At 36.1% G+C, this 21,195-nt stretch overlaps 3 protein-coding genes across 5 annotated transcripts; all 3 read right to left on the reverse strand.

Annotated features, from left to right (window-relative positions):
* Window positions 1–22: 22 nt before the first annotated feature.
* LOC116117614 (serine/arginine-rich splicing factor SR45a-like) lies at window positions 23–3,615 on the reverse strand. Of its 3 annotated transcripts, none has more exons than XM_031403636.1 (7): window positions 3,445–3,615; window positions 3,103–3,125; window positions 2,896–2,979; window positions 2,661–2,778; window positions 1,845–1,994; window positions 1,003–1,066; window positions 23–459 (listed from the first exon to the last, which is right to left on the reverse strand). In XM_031403636.1, the coding sequence occupies exons 2-7, from the start codon at window positions 3,123–3,125 to the stop codon at window positions 224–226; spliced, it is 675 nt and encodes a 224-aa protein (XP_031259496.1). In that variant the 5' UTR covers window positions 3,445–3,615; the 3' UTR covers window positions 23–223. The 3 variants fall into 3 exon arrangements, with proteins under 3 accessions (XP_031259496.1, XP_031259495.1, XP_031259497.1); XM_031403635.1 differs by having other exon boundaries at window positions 3,103–3,129; XM_031403637.1 differs by lacking the exon at window positions 3,445–3,615 and adding an exon at window positions 3,205–3,223 and having other exon boundaries at window positions 3,103–3,129.
* Window positions 3,616–6,874: 3,259 nt separating this feature from the next.
* On the reverse strand, window positions 6,875–13,607 carry LOC116117621 (beta-adaptin-like protein C). The gene is made up of 15 exons (XM_031403640.1): window positions 13,421–13,607; window positions 12,648–12,845; window positions 12,181–12,294; window positions 11,761–12,011; window positions 10,901–11,036; window positions 10,599–10,778; window positions 10,388–10,480; window positions 10,066–10,277; window positions 9,915–9,978; window positions 9,631–9,810; window positions 9,052–9,144; window positions 8,189–8,601; window positions 7,876–8,065; window positions 7,600–7,803; window positions 6,875–7,258 (listed from the first exon to the last, which is right to left on the reverse strand). Exons 1-15 carry the CDS (start codon window positions 13,505–13,507, stop codon window positions 6,959–6,961), a joined length of 2,715 nt encoding a protein of 904 aa, XP_031259500.1. The 5' UTR covers window positions 13,508–13,607; the 3' UTR covers window positions 6,875–6,958.
* Window positions 13,608–20,379: 6,772 nt separating this feature from the next.
* LOC116117648 (histone H1-like) lies at window positions 20,380–20,946 on the reverse strand. The gene is made up of 2 exons (XM_031403672.1): window positions 20,779–20,946; window positions 20,380–20,670 (listed from the first exon to the last, which is right to left on the reverse strand). Exons 1-2 carry the CDS (start codon window positions 20,944–20,946, stop codon window positions 20,380–20,382), a joined length of 459 nt encoding a protein of 152 aa, XP_031259532.1.
* Window positions 20,947–21,195: the final 249 nt, after the last annotated feature.

Here is a 21,195-nt window from a genome sequence, read left to right on the forward strand (position 1 = left end):
TATTTCGATCTACAAAGACACAGGCTCAATAAATTATGCTGGAAATTTAGGTAGTTTTTCAAATTCTTAACATCAATGGGGCAGTCAACAATTCAAACTGCTGCTATATGGCAGTAAGGTGTGAGCAATGCATTAAATTAAAGAGTACAAGATAATGATCCGATGTTTCACATAAATCCACAGTAATTAAGGAGGGCCAGCCTTGCAATAGAATTGATCTGTTCTATCTAGGGTAGCCACTGCCACTAGCAGACAATGAGCGTTCTCTGCGTCTCTTATATGTGTCAGAATAATAGTCTCTCCTCCTCTCATATGGGGAACGCGATCTACCTCTACCATGTGGGGAAGGCGATCTACCTCTACCGTATGGGGAGCGTGATCTTCCCCGTCGTTCCCTTGGATAAGGATCTCTGTCATATCTATGAGGTGAGTAGCTACGAGAACGTCTGCGACCAGGTCCTGCACCCAACGATGAACATTATGACAAATATTATTTTGATGTTACATAGCCTGCCTATGACTGAAAAACAAAAGGAAGTAAAAGCAGAGGCTACGACGGACAAACTCCTTGCATATGCTTTTTTAGAATTATATCTTTGCAAGTCAGTAGGGATAAGCATACAACTGAACAAGTTCCAACCAACCAGGTCAATAAAACCAAGATCAAATAATTATTATGGAGGGTTTTCACATTGATTGGTAACGTAAAAAAGCTTTGTCATAGATCTCTAGGCAGCATGTGCTAGTGCTACAAACAAATATGGATCTGTTCAAACACAAATGAAATGCACAACTGGAATGAGCCAATGCAAAAGATCCATTTTAAGCATGCTCAGTTAAACATATTGGATGGCGAATGGTATTAAAGATAAAAAATCATACAAGTCACATGCAGAATAGACGTTTTATGCTTTCTATGTCTAAACTCAAGGGTAGTACAGATGATGGACCAAGCTAAGCCCTAACAATTTCCAAATGTGCAAGAGCAACTCTAGTACAAACCTCGTCTCTCTCTCAAGCCATGATACCTGCCAGGAGTAGGTGTTCTGCCACGAGACCTTTTTGCCTGCAAATTTACGTTAAATCATAAGCAAGACAATTTTACTCAGAACTATGATACATTGACCTGATGGCTATCTGGAACACTTTGCATAACAAGGATATATATAGGGAATTGCTCTCCTGGTTAGTTATAATTATGGCTGCATGTAAATTTATCATATACATCCGAGAACATGTATAGACCATTATACTTGAGGCGGAGAGAATTTCTTGCCACCCTATACTATTAATAATTAAGACAAAAGTAAAAAAACCAATTAAGTACACAGCCCCCCAAAAAAAATGAGTAATACTACATGTACAAACGACTTTTACAAAGATTTATGTACAAACTGATGTGACAGAAAATGAATGAAAGAGTGAGTACAAAAAGTCAAACTCATCATATTCACTCTTCCATTCATTTTCTAACACATCAGTTTGTATACAAATCTTATATATATATATGGTGCAATTTGTCTTTAAATATATCAGATTTTACATACACATAAATAAACTGCCATGTCAAATACTACTGATGAAGAATAGGAAAAAAGGGCATACAACCCCTGCCAAAACAGTGGAATTTGAATCGATGAGTTTCAAATGTCGATGGAGAACACATGTCGTGATGGGGTAGGTTCAACTGTTTAGACCTTAGATTGTGAATTCGATGGAGCTACACAGAAAAAACCTGCTGCCAAGATTTATCAGGCAACCTATATGAAGAACTTTCAAATAAAAGACTAAATGATTCACTCTCACCGTGCAGCACAATAAGATCCTTTGTCAGAAACCAATACCTTTTCCACAGTGACTAATCGACCTTCAAGCACTGTACGGTTCAAATACTTGATACAACGGTCTGCATCCTCAACAGTTTCCATCGTAACAAAAGCAAAACCACGAGATTCTCTGGTACGAGGATCTGTGACCAAATGGCATTCAGTAACCTGAAACAAAAACTTGCAAATGATACCATTCCATGAACAATAGCTAATAAAACAGTCAAATATCATAGAATCCATAAATCATAGTTCCCAGTTCTTTGTTTAGTCAAGTTGCACTATGGATGTCAATAAGAGCAAGGAAAAGGAACTATGTTTTTTATCATAATGGGTATGACAATGACCTTTCAAGCTTGAACAGACATGCTAAGTTTCATATTTTATGAGCAGCAATATACTCAAACAATCCCTTCACATTGCAATAAGGCCAGAGTACAAGACTTGACTCAGACATTAAAAATTTCATCAAGGTGCATTAGTATGTGACCTTTTAAGGAGACAAAATAAATTAGCACAAAATCAAAATCCAGTTGCTTCATAATAATTTCACAAACATGGATGATAGCCATTGGAGAGATATAAATCCCAAAACCGAAAAAGGAAGAGTTATCCCCATACCAGCCAAAAGATGAATTTTGCTCAAATGAAACTTGAATGTTCAAATGCACTTTTAATGGTTTCTAATGCATCAATATCATCTATACAAAAGTTTCAAAGGTAAAATCCCCAGTCAAATTGAATGTGAGTCATGTTTCAACAACACTATACATCATGGTAAGTTTATATTAATCGAGTTGCACGATACATAAACACAAGTTAACCAAGTTATACCTTCCCTTCACTGTTAAAAAACTTCTCAAGATCAGAACTTGTCACCCTTGTGGATAAGCCTGTCACATACAAGTTATTTCCTGGATTTGTTGCCTCAACAAAATCACGGCTCCTAGACCTGAAGCATTACAAAAGCCCAATTGTTACAAAACTAAAACCCTTGACCACAAAACCAGACAGAAAATGATGCATACATTTCAACACAACGCAAAAACAAAAGTAACTATCATTATACCTTGAGCGACTTCGCCTGGACCTAGATAATGACCTCGACCTCCGACCCCGAACAGGTGAAACAGAGGCACGTGGCGAAGCAGACCTGAAAGAATATCAACAAAAGACATTATAAAATTACACATTGTATTACGTACACGAACAGAATTCCAAATTTCCTTTTTTTTTTTTTTTTAAAAAAAAAATGGCTTAATTGAAGCTGACATACCTTCCTTCCCTTGAATATGACATCTATCTGTACACAAAAGTTTCGAATATCAGTTTTCCAATCTTCAAAATTATAAAAAATTCTCAGTTGTAAACAACTAACCTTAAGTACAGAGCTTTTGCCTTTCGCTTTCAACATTCAAAAGACAAATTTTATGTACTAAAAAAATTCAAAAATTTTACTGTGAAACATACCACCAACACAGATCTATTCAGAAACTTACAATTTATTTTTCAAAAAAACTAAAGTATTTCCAAGTCTAAAGCATAATTTAATACAAAAGAAAAACAAATAAACCTATATTGGTTCTTCAACTAAGATAAGAGAACAATTGACGATTACCTTGTTTGCGAATCGCCCGAGCCAGTGGGATAACCTAACTCAGTGTTGGGCACTGGGTACTCTCGACAATGATCGAGTATGTAAGGCACGTGCAAAGAATTGTGCCAGTCAGCCAGTGCATAGGCTATGCACTTTGATTTTTTAATTAATGCAGTTAATTAGCGGCCACTTTGAGAGGGTCTTTGTAAAGTATATTACAAAGTCCTTAAACAAAATCCTCACCCTTTCAACTGACAATAATGCCCTCCAAACTAATATTCGAATTAGTAAGCTGAGCTCAACGGCGCTTCGACTTAAATACAACGATATGAAAAGGTTAATATTGTCTTTACAGTTTCTTTATAGTTGACTGACAAGTTATATAAATTTTTATTTGTTTTGATGTTTGATTTTGTCAAGTTTGAGATGTGAATGGTCAACTATTAATTTGGAGAATTTTTGTGATTTTCAGGTTTTAATTGAGTAGATTGGAGCGTTGGAATGAAATTAAGATTCAAAGCTTGAAGAAATTGAGATTAGCTGACAATGTTGAAGGTCATGGCCATGCTTTGGTGGTTTACCACGGTCATAGTAGCGGAATGAGGATAACATATCGAGGATAGGAAATATCATAGCTTAGGCTATGGTGACGTATATTGGACACAGTCAGGGCTGCGTCGGACACTTTTAGGTTTTTTTTTTTTTTTTTTTCCTTGTTTGTTTAAGACTATGTTAGGTATTTAAGTGTGATTGAGATTACTTGTTTGTAGGCCAAATTTTGCATATTTTTTGAGAGAAATTATTGTGTAACAAAAGAAAAAGGTGAATTAATAACAAAATTCATCACAAAGTTTGTTTTTTTTTTTTACTTTTTCAATATGATTTATTTCTTGAATTTTACTCTTATTCCTTTTATTATGAACTAATTTTCTTAGGCTAAGATTAGGATTCGTCTATTTATGGATCTATGATCAATCTTTTGCTCTATGGTCATTGAATTATTTTTCTAATGATGAACTTATATTATATGCTTAATGCTATTAGAAACCTGATTAATTTCTGATAGAATTGTTTTCTGTGATTGAGATTGAGAGGAGATATCACATAAGTGCTCTAGTAATATAGGTCATAGATTAATTGGATATAGAGATATATGAATTGATATATGCAATAGTCATAGGCATCATTAACTTGTGCTGAAAGCTAGAGGATTTCACATAGTTTAATGCTCGTCTATTTCATTAAATCTATATAGAGATATCTAGGTTGCGAGACAGAAGTAGAATTAATATTGCTTAAGAAAGAATATTAGTTAACCTATAAAATCTTGATGTCACTTTAATTAAATAAATTCATTGACTATAGTAAATTGAGGGGTGCAAAGAAGTTATAGATGAGCTTGAAGTCTTAGCCGTTTCTCTCGTCGAATTCTTAAGTTTAGTTTTCTTACAATTGTTCGTTTCTAATATTTTAGCTTTTAATATTTTTAGTTTTAAAGATCATCCTTCTAAGTTTTAATTATCTAGATAAAATTAAAACTAATTAATATTTCAGTATTTATTTACACAATCTCTTGGTACGATAATCGTATACTTTGTTATATTATATTGTTAGCATTTGTTTCAAACGACGCAACATTGATCAGGTTGAAATCGATGGGAGTTTTGGTTAGTTTTCAGTGACTCCCGTCCCCGGTCATTTATGCTTATCTGCCAAAAACATTCCTGACATTTTTTAGATCATGGGTAAGTTCTACGTTTATTNAAATTGAGATTAGCTGACAATGTTGAAGGTCATGCCCATGTTTTGGTGGTTCACCACGGCCATGGTGATGGAATGAGGATAAAATATCGAGGACAGGAAACACCATGGCCTAGGCTGTGGTGACGTACATTTGGACACGGTCAGGATTGTGTCGAACATTTTTAGGGTTTTTTTTTTTTTAGTTTTTCTTTCCTTGTTTGTTTAAGACTCTTTTGGGTATTTAAGTGTGATTGAGATTACTTGTTTGGAGGCCAAATTTTGCATATTTTTTTAGAGAAATTATTGTGTAACAAAAGAAAAAGGAGAATCAAGAACAAAATTCATCACAAAGTTTGTTTTTCCTTTTACAATATGATTTATTTATTAAATTCTACTCTTATTCCTTATATTATGAACTAATTTTTTCAGGCTAAGATTAGGTTTCATTTATTTGATGGATCTATGATCAATCTTTTGCTTGTGATCATTGAATTATTTTTCTAATGATGAACTTATATTATATGCTTAATGTTATTAGGAATATGATCAATTTCTGATAAAATTGTTTTGTGTGATTGAGATCGAGAGGAGATATCACATAAGTGCTCCAGTAATATAGGTCACGAATTAATTGAATATAGAGATATATAAATTGATACATGCAATAGTCATAGGCATGATTAACTTATGCTGAAAGTTAGAGGATTCCATATAGCTTAATGCTCGTCTATTTCATTAAATTTATATAGAGATATCTATGTTGTGAGAAAGAATATTGGTTAACCTATGAAATCTTGATGTCACTTTAATTAAATAAATTCATTGACTATAGTAAATTGAGGAGTGCAAAGAAGTTATAGATGAGCCTGAAATCTTAGCCGTTTTCTTTCATCGAATCCTTAAGTTTAGTTTTTTTACAATTGTTCGTTTCTAATATTTTAGTTTTTAATATTTTTTGTTTTACAGATCATCATTCTAAGTTTTGATTATCTAGATAAAGTTAAAACTAATTAATATTTCAGTACTTATTTACGTAATCCCTTAGGTATGATAACCTATACTTTGTTACATTATATTACTTAAGACTAATGCATTTGTTAGCAGTTGTTTCAAACAGCGCAACATTGATCAAGTTGAAATCGGTGGGAGTTCTGGTTAGTTTTCAGTGACTCCCGTCCCCGGTCATCTATGCTTATCTGCCAAAAACATTCCTGACATTTTTTAGATCATGGGTAAGTTCTACGTTTATTTATTCTACATACCGACTCCCATCCCAATTGATGGGGAGTGCGATATGAGAAATACAGAATGGTAAGTTTAGTATTTTCCAATACCCCAATATTACTAGAATGAACAGATCTTTTGATAATCTATAACATCGTCAAACAGATACAGAAAAATAGGTTTTTGTAGTGAATTTTTTAACATGTTTCAACAAACAATCGGATCTGAAATTAACTTGTAAAAAATATGATTCATATCCGAAGAAATCTATACCAGCCAACGGCTGATGGCTTACAAGAACAAACTGTAACACTGAAATGAAAGAAGACGATAAAAATTACAATATATCACTGAATAAATGTAGGAAAAGTAAAATACATCTAGTTAACCCACTAACCAAAAAAAAAAAAAAAAAGTTTGAATCAATACAAGCAGCAGATGGCCGAAATTGGAAAGGGCAAAATGATCAGCCAAAACCTCAGTAGCCGAAGATATATTTTTACATATACTAACAAAAAAAGAAAAAAAAAAAAAAAATCTGTATTGAACCCACAACATGAAAAAAGAATCATGCCTTGAGGAGACTCTCGATGGCTTCAAAGAAAAGAGGTGCCATCTCAGGATTTGGAGTCTTGATCGCACACTTAATGCCAGGATTTCCGATAACTGTGGTTAGTTCTATCAAGAAAGGTATACCACGAGGGATCTTTGCAGAGAAGTAGAACACATCCTGGTTTGCATGCTTGCGCTTTGCTATGAAGAACATGTTCGATGCAGCCAGCCGATCTAGGGTTGCTTCAACATTGCTCACTACAATCCCTGGAAGGTCCTTCAACACCTCGTTGGAATCAGGAAGGGACCTCCATGTCTGCATAGTGAGAAGGATACACTCAAAAAGTATGAGCATCAAGTTTCAACTGCTCGAATTGTCATTGTCAATATAAATTAGTGGCAAAATTTTCTTTTCACAAAAAGTTACAAAAACGATGCAAGATGCTTCATTTATTCTTCACTCAATTTTAGCTCCTAAAACAGAGGTGCAATTACAATATTCATGAATTTCATAATTCATAAGATGATATTAAAGTTTCGACATTGCATAAGTTGATTCCCACTTTATCAAATCAGTGATCCTTGTGAAGGTCTTTTATCATGTGAAACTCCAAGAAATTCGAAATGAACAAATAAACTATTGTATGAAATTTTTACCTCAAGAAAGCTTCCTCTCTCCATTCTCCCATCCTCAGTGAAAAACACATGAAGAGAGACCTTATCGTTGAAGTACCACACTGGCTGTTGATTATTTTTCACAGCAACCTGCAAAAGTGAGCTTGGAGCACCACCAGACACATTCTGGAACAATACCATAGGCAACAATGTCCTGGCCGAAGTCCCCGGTTGCAATTGCGGAACCTGAAATACAAGAAATTAAAGCCCCATGATACATGAACCAATCTACTTTACTACTACAAATATATTAACTACCTGAAGGGGTCCAGCAGCTGCAAGACCAAACGAGTTCTTATTAAACTGAATCATGAACCCATCAAGGGGAATCTGAGTGTTGTTCTCAAACAGCATGCCGTATAATACTTGACCATCCTGACGTGTTAACTGTGCGCTGATTTGCAAACCCTGGCCAGTTGATGCGGGTAGTACAACAGGAAGAGGAGCGCTGCAATCAATGACAAAGATTCAGCTCAGAACAATAGCATGCAATGAAATTGATACAAATAGTCAAATTACTCTGCATCACAAATATGAGACAAGTAACACAGTTCGCTCATATCACACTTACGCAGGTGCAGGTTCAGGCTGGTCAACTGGCACAATCGCACTATTATCTAGGCCTATCAGATCACCTAGTAAATCAGGCACTGGAGCAGCAGGTGCAGGAGCAGCTGGAGGAGGTGCTGGCTGCCTTCCTGCAGGATATGGGGCACTACTGGAACTAGTTTGCGGTGATGTTCCTCCATCAGCAACATGAGTAGGCGTATCTGAATACCCAGTATCAATTCCATTAGGGTAGTCATCATCTTCTGTTTTTGGAGCTGTGGTCTTCACACGGGTTACAAAAGCTTCTGGCGGTTTGTGATACACAGAAGACAACGTAGCAATGTTGGCAAGAAGTTCATCAAGAAGAGAAGAATCAAGTTGGTTTGAATCATCAGTGATCACAGGCTTCTCAGCTAACACAACATCCTTAGCTGCCTGAAAGGTAAAAAATCAGGCCCGTCACATTTACAGCTGATAAACAATGGCCTTAAAATTCCATTCTAGATGCATGTAGACAAAGATCCTAAAGACCCAAAGGTTTCAACACGGTAATTGTACCAATTATAGACACCTTTCCTTCCAAAGGTTTGGCATGCTCGATCCATATTAAAAAAATACTTCAAATTTGGCACAAATAAGATGGATAAAGATATTGTTGGGTTGGATAATTTACTCTCTAGCCGTGGTTGGGAAATTCTACAATGCATGGCTGATAATGAAGACTCTGGCACAACTGATATGCACTTCTACAGTCCCCCAATAATAATAATAATAAAAAAAAAAAAAAGCAGAGAGTGCAATGCATTGATATTCAAGCATATCTGTTGCTATTAAATTTGAACTGATACAAAAAGAAACTTGACACTGATTTGAGTAAATCCACACCTCAGGATCAGTAGACAAAAGACGCCAATATATATAGGCACGATCGCGCAGATCAGGATTGTCTGTTTCCACAGTGGCATTGTTCAAAACAACCTGCAAGCATGAATTTGTATTAGTGACAATTGACTGGAATGTTTGAAGACTGTACATGTGCAAATAAAAATAGGAAATTGATTCCCCGTCTTCTAGATATAGGAGAAGAGTTACATTGGACTACTAAATCCCACCACAATGAAATCACTCCACAAATATAACAATGTAACTATTTAGATCGTACCTCAAACTAGCAGGCAACCTATGACATACAAATTGACAATTAAAAACATAAATCTCTTCATACATTACTCTACCACCAATAGCAACCAGTTACAGATATGCTATAGTTTGCCATTCAAATTTCAGTGCCAGGTGAATTGCTCCTGAAGTTTTATATAGAAATCAGAGAAACACATAAGCAGCATATAATATAACTTCCTAAGCTGGGGCAAGTATGGGCAATTGCTAGAAAAGAAAATGGAGCTAGAAAAGCAAAAAACCTAATTAATTGAGATATGAGCATGTACAACACTAAAAAGATACCTGAATCATCTGTTGTGGACCTTCAGTTGGCTTCTTAAGAAAAAGTTTGACAGTCGCTGTTAGCAATTGCAACTGGACTTGTGCAGGCTCTTCAGGGAAACTCTCTAAGAAACTTTCAAGGAGCTCATCAGCATTGTCAATTCTTTCTGCATATTCACCAATTATCCAAATCATGGAGGCCTGAGGGAAGAGATGACAAGTCGAGGTCAGACATATATGAATCAGGAATTCTATGAGATAATCGAAATTTTCACATTGCTCAGTAACTGAGGAAATGGAACTACCTTAGCCTCAGGCTCGTCTAAAGTGTCTAAGCTTTCACAAAGAGTTGCAATGATAGATTCGTATCTGTAGAAAATGATAGTGATTCAAAATTTAGTTCCAAAGGTTTTTCTATTTCTCTAGCAAATATCGTATAAGAAAGTTGTAACCTACGTGTTAGGGTATCTTCTAAAGATATCTTTAATGACTATAATAGCCTCTTGAACCACATAGTTTACTTTAATCTTGATCAACTCAAGCAGAACACTAATGCACCGTTCAGCTGCTCTCTCTAATTTTATGGCACAACGGCCAATTGCACGAACAGCCTTCCTGACAAAATCTACATCTACTTCTGTAGCATATTCTTTGAACTCCAATAGAACCTACAGAAGAGTTCACCAAGTCAGCATCACATCAAAAATACTTTCACTAAGAATTCAAGATGCAAGACAAAGTTAACAAATTACAGTAACATCTACAAAAGGAGACTAACCTGATCTATATTTCGGTCAGAAGCAAGCTTTATCATGATTTCTAATTTTTCCATCTTCACATAAATCGGATCATTGTACTTACAGAAAAATACCTATAAAACAGTAAATGTATGATAAGCATGAGCACCCGCTCACATAATTACTGAAGTGAAGCGTCATCATGAATTTATGTAAAACACTTCAGCAAGCACACAAGAATATGTCAATCACCTTAATTTCATGGGCAAGTATTGTAGGACGTCTTTGTACTATAAGGTTGATATTGCGCAATGCAACATATTGTATCTCAGGTTCCGCAGACAGTAATGTCACAAGAGGAGGAGCCATCTTTTTGCAAAGATTTCGAACTACGTCAGTACTGGTGATAAGCTCCATTTGTTGAAGGATCATCTACAAGCCAACAGAAAAAAAATAAGGGTTTACAAATGACAAAAAAAATACAGACTTGATTGATATAACCACCAACTAGGAAATAAAGATGCATACCAATCAATATAAAATATAAATGATACCTTAACAGCTGAAAGTACAACAGCACAATTAGCATGTTGCAGTCGTGGAGTAACTCTCTCCACTATATTTTCAGCTTCACGAGCATCAGCTGCTTTATATCTAGAGAGAGCATCCAATATAAAAACTTGACCCCACCTAAACAGAAAATTAATTGATATTAGAAAATAGCCAGAATGTAGTCCTTGCTAAATCTTAGAAAAAGATACAAAGGCATTGGATAATTGATAAAAAACAAATCTTTTCTAGTGTCATAAAAGTAACCAATTTCCAATTTCCTTTTAGAAAGGAATAAAAGCTTGTGAGATTGCAAATGAACATGGCCTAAAAGTACAATGTCCAAAATCAAAACATCACAGTCAATGATACCTAGTGTCCTTATTTGCAAGACCTAATACAACACCTAAAAGCATGATATCTACATGCACATGATGCCACACAGCAGAGCTCAAGTTTTTAGTACTCGATTGAGCCTATTTCTAGCCTTTGGCTGAGAGGGAGCAGCAGGGAAGGTGCTCGCCCGTGCGCAGGGTGGGGGGAGGCATGCTTACTAAGTCGCACCTTTAATCCCTTTATAAAAGTAAAGAAATATCTCCACTAGTTTACAAAAAAAAGCCAACAACCCTATCATTACAAACCACAAAATACAGCAGAAAACAATCTGGGGTTTGACATTTGATGCCAAAAAAAGTGAAAAGGTTTAATCGATATCAACTATATTCAAAGAATCAAAAGATAGCTTATAATGAACAACCATATACTATACACACATTTCTGTTCATATTAATTTGCTCGTCAAACCTACTTTGAGAAAAACGAAAAAAAAAAAAAAAAAAAAAGTAATTTTCAAATATAAGCTTACTCTGTGCATTCGTTTAGAGCAGTAAGGAGCTTCGAGAGTGTGTGACTACTGATCTCAAAGATGGGTCCGCTACTATTCTCTTGAATCTCCGCAAGAGCTGCCACAGCATTTGCTACAACCATTGGATTGTTGTCAGATATCAAATCCTTGAGAGATTCAAGAAAACCCCTATCCTCAACTAACTCAGCATTTATGTCATAGAGTTTAGCAACACATATAGCTGCTGTTTTACGAACATATGGATCATCATCCTGTCACAATACCATTAAATAACAAGTTAGGGGAAAAAAAAAGGTGACAAACTGCAAGTAAAATAATTAGCTAATTTGTTGAAGAAGCAGAGCAAACACATTATGAGATATTAAAACTAAAAATTAGTTCCAGCAGCAAGATGCAAATATCCAAGACTTAAAGTTCCACCTTAAGACACCTCTGAAGGGGGTCACAAAGATATTCTGTGATTTTATCAACACGAATACATCCCATTGTACGCACAGCCAAAGCTCGAATCAAAGGATTCGGGTCCTGTGAGTCCTGCATCCCATAAAACAAAAGTTCATAAGAGAAGCATAAAAGCATAAGTACAACAATGTTAAACACATAATGTTATATATTTTGAACTCATAGACTGTGTGCAAGAAACATGAAATTATTTATAATAAAAGCAATTCAAGCTATTGATTTCAATACTACCAATAATATAGAGTACATGACAAAAAAATAGCATGTATTATGCGATGCAAGAAAATGTAGCATGCTCATATATGCAGAACTCAGCCAAGGATGTTTTATTTACTACTTTCTATCTTCAGGGCTGGGGAGGGTAGTGCCAAATCCAAAAAGAAATAAATTATGTCATACAACAGCAGGTTCACAGTAATTCTTACCTTCACAAATGTGTTTACTGCCAAAATAGCTAGGTCTGGCTGGGATTTAGCATAGTTGATAAGATATAGGTAAACAAGCTTCTTGAGCTCTAAATTTTCTGTTTGCATGCAATTCACTACATCCGTGAACAATGATGAAACATCTTTCCCAACAGTCATAGCAGCAATAACCTTCTTCACAGCATCCTTTCTCTTATCCTGCATAACATAGAAAAAAGAAAAGCATGCCTTCACATTCTGATGAAGTACAAATGGCAGGAGAATTCTGAATAAAAAATTACAATATAACCAGGTATACAGAAGAAATTGTTAAGAAACCATCAAACCGGCTTATAAAACCAAAAAGCTATCAAGAGTGAAATAAAACCCAATTAAACTCCATATGGGCAATAGCAAGAAGCATAAATCCTCATAGAAGCTCCCAACTAAGATCTAATACTAATTCAGGCATTGTAGATCTACTACTTTCTTATGCACCATCTAATAACTCCAAATAAACTGGGAATATAAATGTAAACACGAGATCTGTTCAAATCATAGTAGCACTCGAAAAGATTCATTTTTCCTTTAACAAGTCCAATACCGATACTACAAAACTCACAATAGAACAGAAAATTTAAACGCATCGTTATCAAAAATAGATCTGCCATCTACAGTTTCTTAAAAAGCTGAACACAACCACGAAAATCAAAGTCCAAATAAGAGATCAAATTAAATAAATATAAGAAAAGAAACATAATAATTAAAATAAATTATTAAAAAAGTGATGGTACCTTGTACTGCGAATTTAACTCTTCTTTCAGTTCAGGGATTTCTCCCTTTTTCGTTGTGGAAAAATACTTTGAATCATGACCGCTCATCTTTGCCCCTCGCCTCTCTGAGGTATCTTCTTTCAGTCTTCGACAACGTCCAGTTCAACGATGTTCAGTCTTCAAAATGAACGAGAGTATCCAAGATGATCTTAAAATGGCGAAGGGCCGAGATAAAAATTGGTTCAGCAAGTATTTTGGGGTCGGCTTTGTTGTTGGGCTCAGCCAGAGATTGAGCCCAATACAGCCCATTTATGAGAGTTCGTCCATCCAACTTTCCCGCCCTCCTTAACGAACTTTGGAATCTGTTATAATATAAACATCTCCCGAGAAATTCGTCAACGATCTTCTATGGTTTCTGTTCCCTTCAAAGTATCCGAATTATGTTTATAGCAATTCACATGAAGGTAAGGTAAAAACAATTTTAAAATCTTCAAAATAAAATATGTAAGGGTATAATTGGTATAACAAGTGTTATAATCGAAGTACATTGTGTGCCCATCAAAAAAAAAATTCTTTTTGAAACTAGGGTGTTTAAACCAGTTTGCACATACATCAACTAATCTTCTGTTTAATAAGTCGGATGTGGTAAATAACCACTTTGTATGGCTCAAATACAAAACCTCTTGGTAACTCACAGTCTTATCATTTGACCACAAGCTAAGTAGTTGCCATAAAAAGATGTTGCTTCCTAACAGTTGAAAATTAACCAACACCCCAGTGGTCTTTCGAGTTCGAGCACCTACGGTTGCTAATGGTTACATTGTTATATTTGTGGAGTGATTTCATTGTGGTGGGATGTAGTAGTCAAATGTAACTCTTCTCCTATATCTAGAAGATGAGGAATCAATTTCCTATTTTCATTTGCACATGTACAGTCTTCAAACATTCCAGTCAATTGTCACTAATACAAATTCATGCTCGCAGGTTGTTTTGAACAATGCCATTGTGGAAACAGACAATTCTGATCTGCGCCATCGCGCCTATATATATTATCGTCTTTTGTCTACTGATCCTGAGGTGTGGATTTACTCAAATCAATGTCAAGTTTCTTTTTGTATCGGTTCAAATTCAATAGCAACAGTGCAACAGATATCCTTGAATATGAACGCAGTCCTTTCTCTGCCTTTTATTTTATTTTTTATTATTATTATTATTTTAGGAAGGACTGTAGAAGTGCATATCAGTTGTGCCAGAGTCTTCATTATCAGCCATGCATTGTAGAATTTCCCAACCACCTCTAGAGAAAAAATTATCCAACCCAACAATATCTTTATCCATCTATTTGTGCCAAATTTGAAGTATTTTTTTAACACGGATCTAGTCATGCCAAACCATTGGAAGGAAAGGTGTCTATAATTGGTACAATTACCGTGTTGAAACCTTTGGGTCTTTAGGATTTTTGTTTGCGTGCATCTAGAATGGAATTTTAAGGCCATTGTTTATCAGCTGTAAATGTGACGGGCCTTATTTTTTACCTCTCGGGCAACTAAGGATGTTGTGTTATCTAAGAAGCCTGTGATCACTGATGATTCAAACCAACTTGATTCTTCTCTTCTTGATGAACTTCTTGCCGACATTGCTACGCTGTCTTCTGTGTATCTCAAGCCGCCATAAGCTTTTGTAACCCATGTGAAGACCACAGCTCCAAAAACAGAAGATGATGACTACCCTAATGGAATTGATACTGGGTATTCAGATACGCCTACTCATGTTGCCGATGGAGGAACATCACTGCACACTTGTTCCAGTAGTGCCCCATATCTTGCAGGAAGGCAGCCAACACCTCCTCCAGTTGCTCCTGCACCTGCTGCTCCAGTGCCTGATTTACTAGGTGATCTGATAGGCCTAGATAATAGTGCAATTGTCCCAGTTGACCAGCTTGAACCTGCACCTGTGTAAGTGTGATATAGCGAACTGTGTTACTTGTCTTATATTTGTGATGCAAAGTAATTTGACTATTTGTATCATTTTCATTGCATGCTATTGTTCTGAGCTGAATCTTTGTCCTTGATTGCAGCGCTTCTCTTCCTGTTGTACTACCCGCATCAACTGGCCAGGGTTTGCAAATCAGCGCACAGTTAACACGTCAGGATGGTCAACTATTATACAACATGCTGTTTGAGAACAACACTCAGATTCCCCTTAATGGGTTCATGATTCAGTTTAATAAGAATACATTTGGTCTTGCAACTGTTGGACCCCTTCAGGTAGTTAATACATTTGTGGTATAAAGTAGATTGGTTCATGTATCATGGGGCTTTAATTTCTTGTATTTCAGGTTCCGTAATCGCAACCGGGGACTTCGGCCAAGACGTTGTTTCCTATGGTATTGTTCCAGAGTATGTCTGCTGGTGCTCCAAGCTCCTTTCTGCGGGTTGCTATGAAAAATAATCAACAGCCAGTGTGGTACTTCAACGATAAGATCTCTGTTCATGTGTTTTTCAATGAGGATGGGAGAATGGAAAAGAGGAAGCTTTCCTGGTCCGGCCCACTACATAGCAGTAAAAAAAGTGTTGAGATATCTTCGAGGGACAAAAGATCATATGCATGTCTATTAGCATGTTGATTACTTAGAGTTAATTAGATATTTAGATTCACATTATGCTGGATGTCAAGATACAAGAAAGTCTATCTCAGGCTTCATATTTTTCTTTGTTGGAGGAAGAGTTTCTTGACGTAATGTAAAACAGCCGAAGACAACTTCTTCCACAATGGAAGCTGAAGTAGTAGCATGTTATGAGTTTCTCAGACATTGTGATTGAGACAGTTTATCACAGATTTAAATGTAGTCTCATCAATAGAAATACCAATAAAAATATTTTGTAATAACACAACAACTATGAGCTTCTCTAACAATACATGTTCAGTAAGTCGGTGTCGTCACATCGAAATAAAGTATTTTGTTGTTAAAGAAGATGTTCGAGATTGTCATGTGTCGATTGAACATATTGGCACAAATGATATAATCGCTGATCCCTTCACCAAAGGTCTTCCACCCAAGGTGTTTGTGGCTCATGTAAGCCATATGGGTTTATATAAATTATTGTGTTAATAATTTTTTCTAAGACTTTGCAAATGTAAACTTGACGATTTCAATTGAAGTTTTCAGTTATTGATTTTGTGTCTACATATAGTTTTGATAATGACAGATGTCTATTGTATTTAAGGCAATAAAGTTGACCCAAGAATAAATTATTGAATTTTATTCTATAAAGTCTAGTTGTCACTAATCATAAAACGAACAATTCATATAATACATGGAAGAGGATGTTCTGGTAATAAGGCATATACTACCATGATTTATGACTTATACTTTTATCATGGATGTGACGACCCATTAAGAGTGAACTAAAGTTCTATGTTTGACTATACATCAAAGTCAATTCACTCTTTTATATCACATGGCAAATAATGGCCCAAGTGAGAGAATGTACGTGGCCCATTCCAGTTGTTACTTAGTTATGGGCAGATACAATCCACTTTCATTAGGAAGTGGATGTAACTTGAGGCAACCACCTCAGTAGCCACTTGGGGTCCTGGGCGATGATTATATAATTAGAGATTGGTTTCCCTAATTGTTACTCTAAGAAAAACACCTAGAAATCCTAAAGTGAATTAAGTCAATTAAGCCATTTGTGGAAGCGAACAACAATGGCAAGAATTACACTAGGCCCCAACGGAGGTATGTAAATAATTATTCCGCATTTTACAGAATAATAATGATGATGATCTGTAAATTTAGTCTTTAATCTTATAACAAATCCTTCTCACAAACCCGACGTAACAGCTCATAATTGATTAACTCGCAAACGGGTTCTGCTTGCCAACAATGGATGCCGCCTAACCAAATACGAGCTACCACGTTGAATTTGTAAGAGAAAGTTAGTGAGAAATGTTTGTCAACCTACCTTTATAGGACTTGAAAAGATTCATTTTTTTCTTTAGCAAGTCCAATACCAATACTATAAAACTCACACTCAAACAAAAAATTAAAACGCATCTCCATCAAAAATAGATCTGCCATTTACAGTTTCTTAAAAAGCAAAACACAACCACGAAAATCAAAGTCTAAGGAATTAATATATACAAAAATAATTAACGAAATAAATTAATTGTTAAAAATTAATAAAAAGAACAAGAAAAAAAAAAATTCTTTTTTGTGCAATATTTGATACAATGGGTTGGGGATGTAACTATAAAATAGTGTGAAAGTTACACCAATTTGGTGTTTTATTATCTCCGGGTTGGAGATGTAACAATAAAATAGCGTGAAAGTTACACCAATTTGGTGTTTTATTATTGGAGATGGTCTAAGACATCTAAATGGATGACTTCACAATGCCTTATTATAGATAAATAAGCTAGATTTAAAAAAGCAGCAATGTATATTCATACTTCTCACTTTTTCACTCCCTATATGTGTCAGTTGTCTCTGTCTTCACAGCATCGATGAATTCGGAGATCACATGTACCTCGGATAATGGTGGCTGTACCCAAATAGGATGTTAGATTTTTACAGTTTTATTTGATTACAATGAGCACAAAAGTGAGAGTGAGAGTGAGACCTGTGATGCAAAGTGGCGCTGCGCCGCATCAAGCAGTTGCTCCCCCGATGAATCAGAGTTGATGTTAACCTACAGTTCAACGTCCAGAGAATGAGATGAAGGAATATTATAAAAATCTATTAAAGAATGTAAAGTTTATAAAGTTAGTGAGGCCTACAAGGCCATAGTGTCTGCAGTATCTTCGCAATGAATCTGTTCCGAGTCAGGCCAAGTTCACCCCCTGATTATGTAGACAAAACAATTAGGAAGCACATTAAACAAATAGGTAACATATATCATCAATCTCAAAAAGTTGTCAACTTTATGTTCAAAACAAATTTAAGCACTATTTGCAAATAAATCCATAAACAGTTTAAATCATGTGATTGTATTTGGGGCATGAAATGAGATGCAATATTCATACTAAGGTGCTACAAATTTCTCACCAGTTGAGACGTGTGAATAATCAATTGTACATCTCTGTAACTACTACGATTCACCACCTTCCCTGTGGGATGTTCAACCACACTCAAAGCATTTCTTTGCAGTGATCATAAGTAATTTGACTAAAAATATTTAATAGTGAGCTTGAAGAAAGGGCATTCAAGCAAAGCTCAAATTATGCCCGAGGCTTCAGTACCCTAAAAAAACTGCATTCTAGAAACGATTAAAATAAAAACATAATCCAGTGAAAATCTTTTGAGAAGTGTGACCAGACATATTTGTTACAAAATAACAAGAGTTGAATGATTGTAAGGGCCTCAAGAAGGACTTTAGATGGCTGTAATCAAACATATTAAATAATGCTCCAAATCTGGCTCAATACCAGCAAAAACATCTCTGAACAGGGTTCTAGCACCATGCCAAATGTGTCCAAAGAAGAAGAGCAGAGCAAACGAAGCATGTCCGAAAAGTAAACCAATCCCTTGGACTGCTACGAAAATAAGATGTACAATAGAATATTTTGCAAGAAGAACTATAATTTAACAGATTAAATTACTACTCACTAAAATCCCAGAATTATCTTCTGCCTCTATACAAGTAATTCAATCAATCGTTATAGTAGCAATGCTAACAATTTATCATCTCAAGATTCACAAGAGCAAGCTCATGTTGAGTGCAGTTGACAATCTTTCTATCATCTCCTAGATTTCCCAAGATCAAGCCACAATCACATTGCTTGATTCTTTGAGAGGTTTACATAATTAATATTACATCACTTGGAGAGACTAATGTGATCAACAATATTTCTTTTTATGTTATTGTATTTATTGTATAGACATACATCCATAAAGAAATGAAGAACAATTTTCTCCATACACAAATTAAAAACCTTACATAAAATTTCATGACCAGAGGTTAATGTTTTTGCAAAAATTAAAAAAACACTTAATGAAAGAAAGTAAAAAAAAAAAAAAATACAAAATAACACAAAAGATACCGACTCGAGCAAACATGAGAAACAGAAGCAAAACTAATACTAGCTCATTATTTCTTCTTAAACAAATTAGTAATCCCAATATTGAATCAAATAACTCAAACATAGACCCATAAAATACAAAAAGCTAGACTCCAACTAAAATAATTAGCTTAATTTAATTTCTACCATTGAACTTACTTTGTCACCCATATAAACCATTATTAAGAAGTTATGGTAAAGAGCTTTGTCCAGCCTTATACTTTGGCAGCCAAAAGAAAACTAATAGCTCTAGTCAAAGACAAAATATAATTCTGTATATAATTTATTCTCATAAATCACGAGTTCACGACAAAGGAATAAAAAGCTAAGGGTAACAAAAGAATAATAATAATATACTAGCCAATGCCAACCACCGAGACCAACGGCCTTATTGACTACACCTTGCAGGCCCACCAAAACAGATTTAGTCATTGTTATAAATAGGAAATAAACAGTTATACCTTCACCTTCTTCGGCCGACCCACGGGCCTTCCAGTACGGCTCACAACCTTCTTTGCCGGTCGGACACGCTGCTTCACATCACCACCAGCAGCCAGAGTTGTGCCAATCTTCCTCGGCCACCCTCTAGGCTTCGCTACATGGGCTATTGCCACAGGCACATTTGTATCACTTGCAACATAAGTAACCGCCACAGGATTAAGCTGCTCTTGGGCTTGAACTTTAGGTGGACGGGCCAGGCCCAACTTACCCGTCACACTCTCTGGCTTTTTTGGACGTCCTGGGCCCCTCTTCTTCGCCTTTGGTGGTCTACCCCTCCCCTTGTTAGGCCCACATGTAGCAACTATCACCATGTCACCCTTCTTCGGACGACCCAGACCTCATTTCGGCTGATCAACTAGCCCAAGGGAAGCCGAAACACTATCACTGCTAGTAGCCTTGGGCGGACGGCCCCTTCCTTAGCCTGTTTTAGGCCCATGGGCTGAACTAATACCAGTGGCATTTTCGGGAGTAAAATTATTACTTTCCGGCGGTACAATGAAAGCAACGTCAGGAGATCTAGCAAGCTTGTATGATTTCTTGACCATAACAAGCTGACCAATGTTCTTCAACCGCTTGAGGTGGTGAGACAACAAGGCCGGGTGATTCAGCGGAAGAGAATTCACGTAAACTTTCTCTATGTACTTCGCGATAGCTCGCATGCTCGACCCATCCTTCTCTTTCAATGCAGTGATGGCCGAGCTTATCATCTGAAACAAAAACAAGAAGAAAAACCGTAAAAGATTAGTGAGTTAAAAACACTAAAATTGGGTTGGCTGTGAAAAAATTTAGGTTAGTTTCGAATATTACAACATTACCTCAGTATAAGGAGGGTGACTGTTGTTATGGTTGAGAAAGGGAGGGGTGGGGTTGGCGATGATGGCAGAGGTGGGTGGAGGGGGAGGAGGAGCGTGGTGGTGCTGGTGGGGGAGGGAGGGAGGAATAGGCCGTGGGGGTTGAGGATGAACAAAGGAGGAAGCGTCCATGGAGATGAAAGGAGTGGCTGCTGACTTGGCCAAACTCAGCTTTGTGCAGTGGCTGCTATCAACAATGAAAAGAGTAATGGAACGGCCCGAGTACTTGAGTCTTAAAAGTAAGTGAAAGTTCCCACACTTGACAATGACACGTGCTAATATAGCTTAGACATTCTAGAAATGCCACCCCATGCAGTCGAATTAGAGTTTCTAAAAACGGCATTTAAACGACACTTTATCCAAACCTATATATAAAAGTAA

This window comes from Pistacia vera, unplaced genomic scaffold, assembly GCF_008641045.1.
Source record: "Pistacia vera cultivar Batoury unplaced genomic scaffold, PisVer_v2 Contig82, whole genome shotgun sequence".
Lineage (NCBI taxonomy): Eukaryota > Viridiplantae > Streptophyta > Magnoliopsida > Sapindales > Anacardiaceae > Pistacia > Pistacia vera.

What these genes read in the sequence shown, in the direction of transcription:
- LOC116117614 (XM_031403636.1), bottom strand. Translation starts at nt 3,125, where the DNA reads ATGTCATATTCAAGGGAAGGAAG. An exon ending in TCATATTCAAGGGAAGGAAG is followed by an intron (nt 2,980 to 3,102) that starts GTATGTCAGCTT and finishes ATATTCTTTCAG; the next exon opens with GTCTGCTTCGCCACGTGCCT. An exon ending in TTTTTAACAGTGAAGGGAAG is followed by an intron (nt 1,995 to 2,660) that starts GTATAACTTGGT and finishes TTTTTGTTTCAG; the next exon opens with GTTACTGAATGCCATTTGGT.
- LOC116117621 (XM_031403640.1), bottom strand. Translation starts at nt 13,507, where the DNA reads ATGAGCGGTCATGATTCAAAGTATTTTTCCACAACGAAAAAGGGAGAA. An exon ending in TTTAGAAGATACCCTAACAC is followed by an intron (nt 9,979 to 10,065) that starts GTAGGTTACAAC and finishes CATTTTCTACAG; the next exon opens with ATACGAATCTATCATTGCAA. An exon ending in TAGACGAGCCTGAGGCTAAG is followed by an intron (nt 9,811 to 9,914) that starts GTAGTTCCATTT and finishes CTCTTCCCTCAG; the next exon opens with GCCTCCATGATTTGGATAAT.
- LOC116117648 (XM_031403672.1), bottom strand. Translation starts at nt 20,946, where the DNA reads ATGGACGCTTCCTCCTTTGTTCATCCTCAACCCCCACGGCCTATTCCT. An exon ending in GTCACCCTCCTTATACTGAG is followed by an intron (nt 20,671 to 20,778) that starts GTAATGTTGTAA and finishes TTTTTGTTTCAG; the next exon opens with ATGATAAGCTCGGCCATCAC.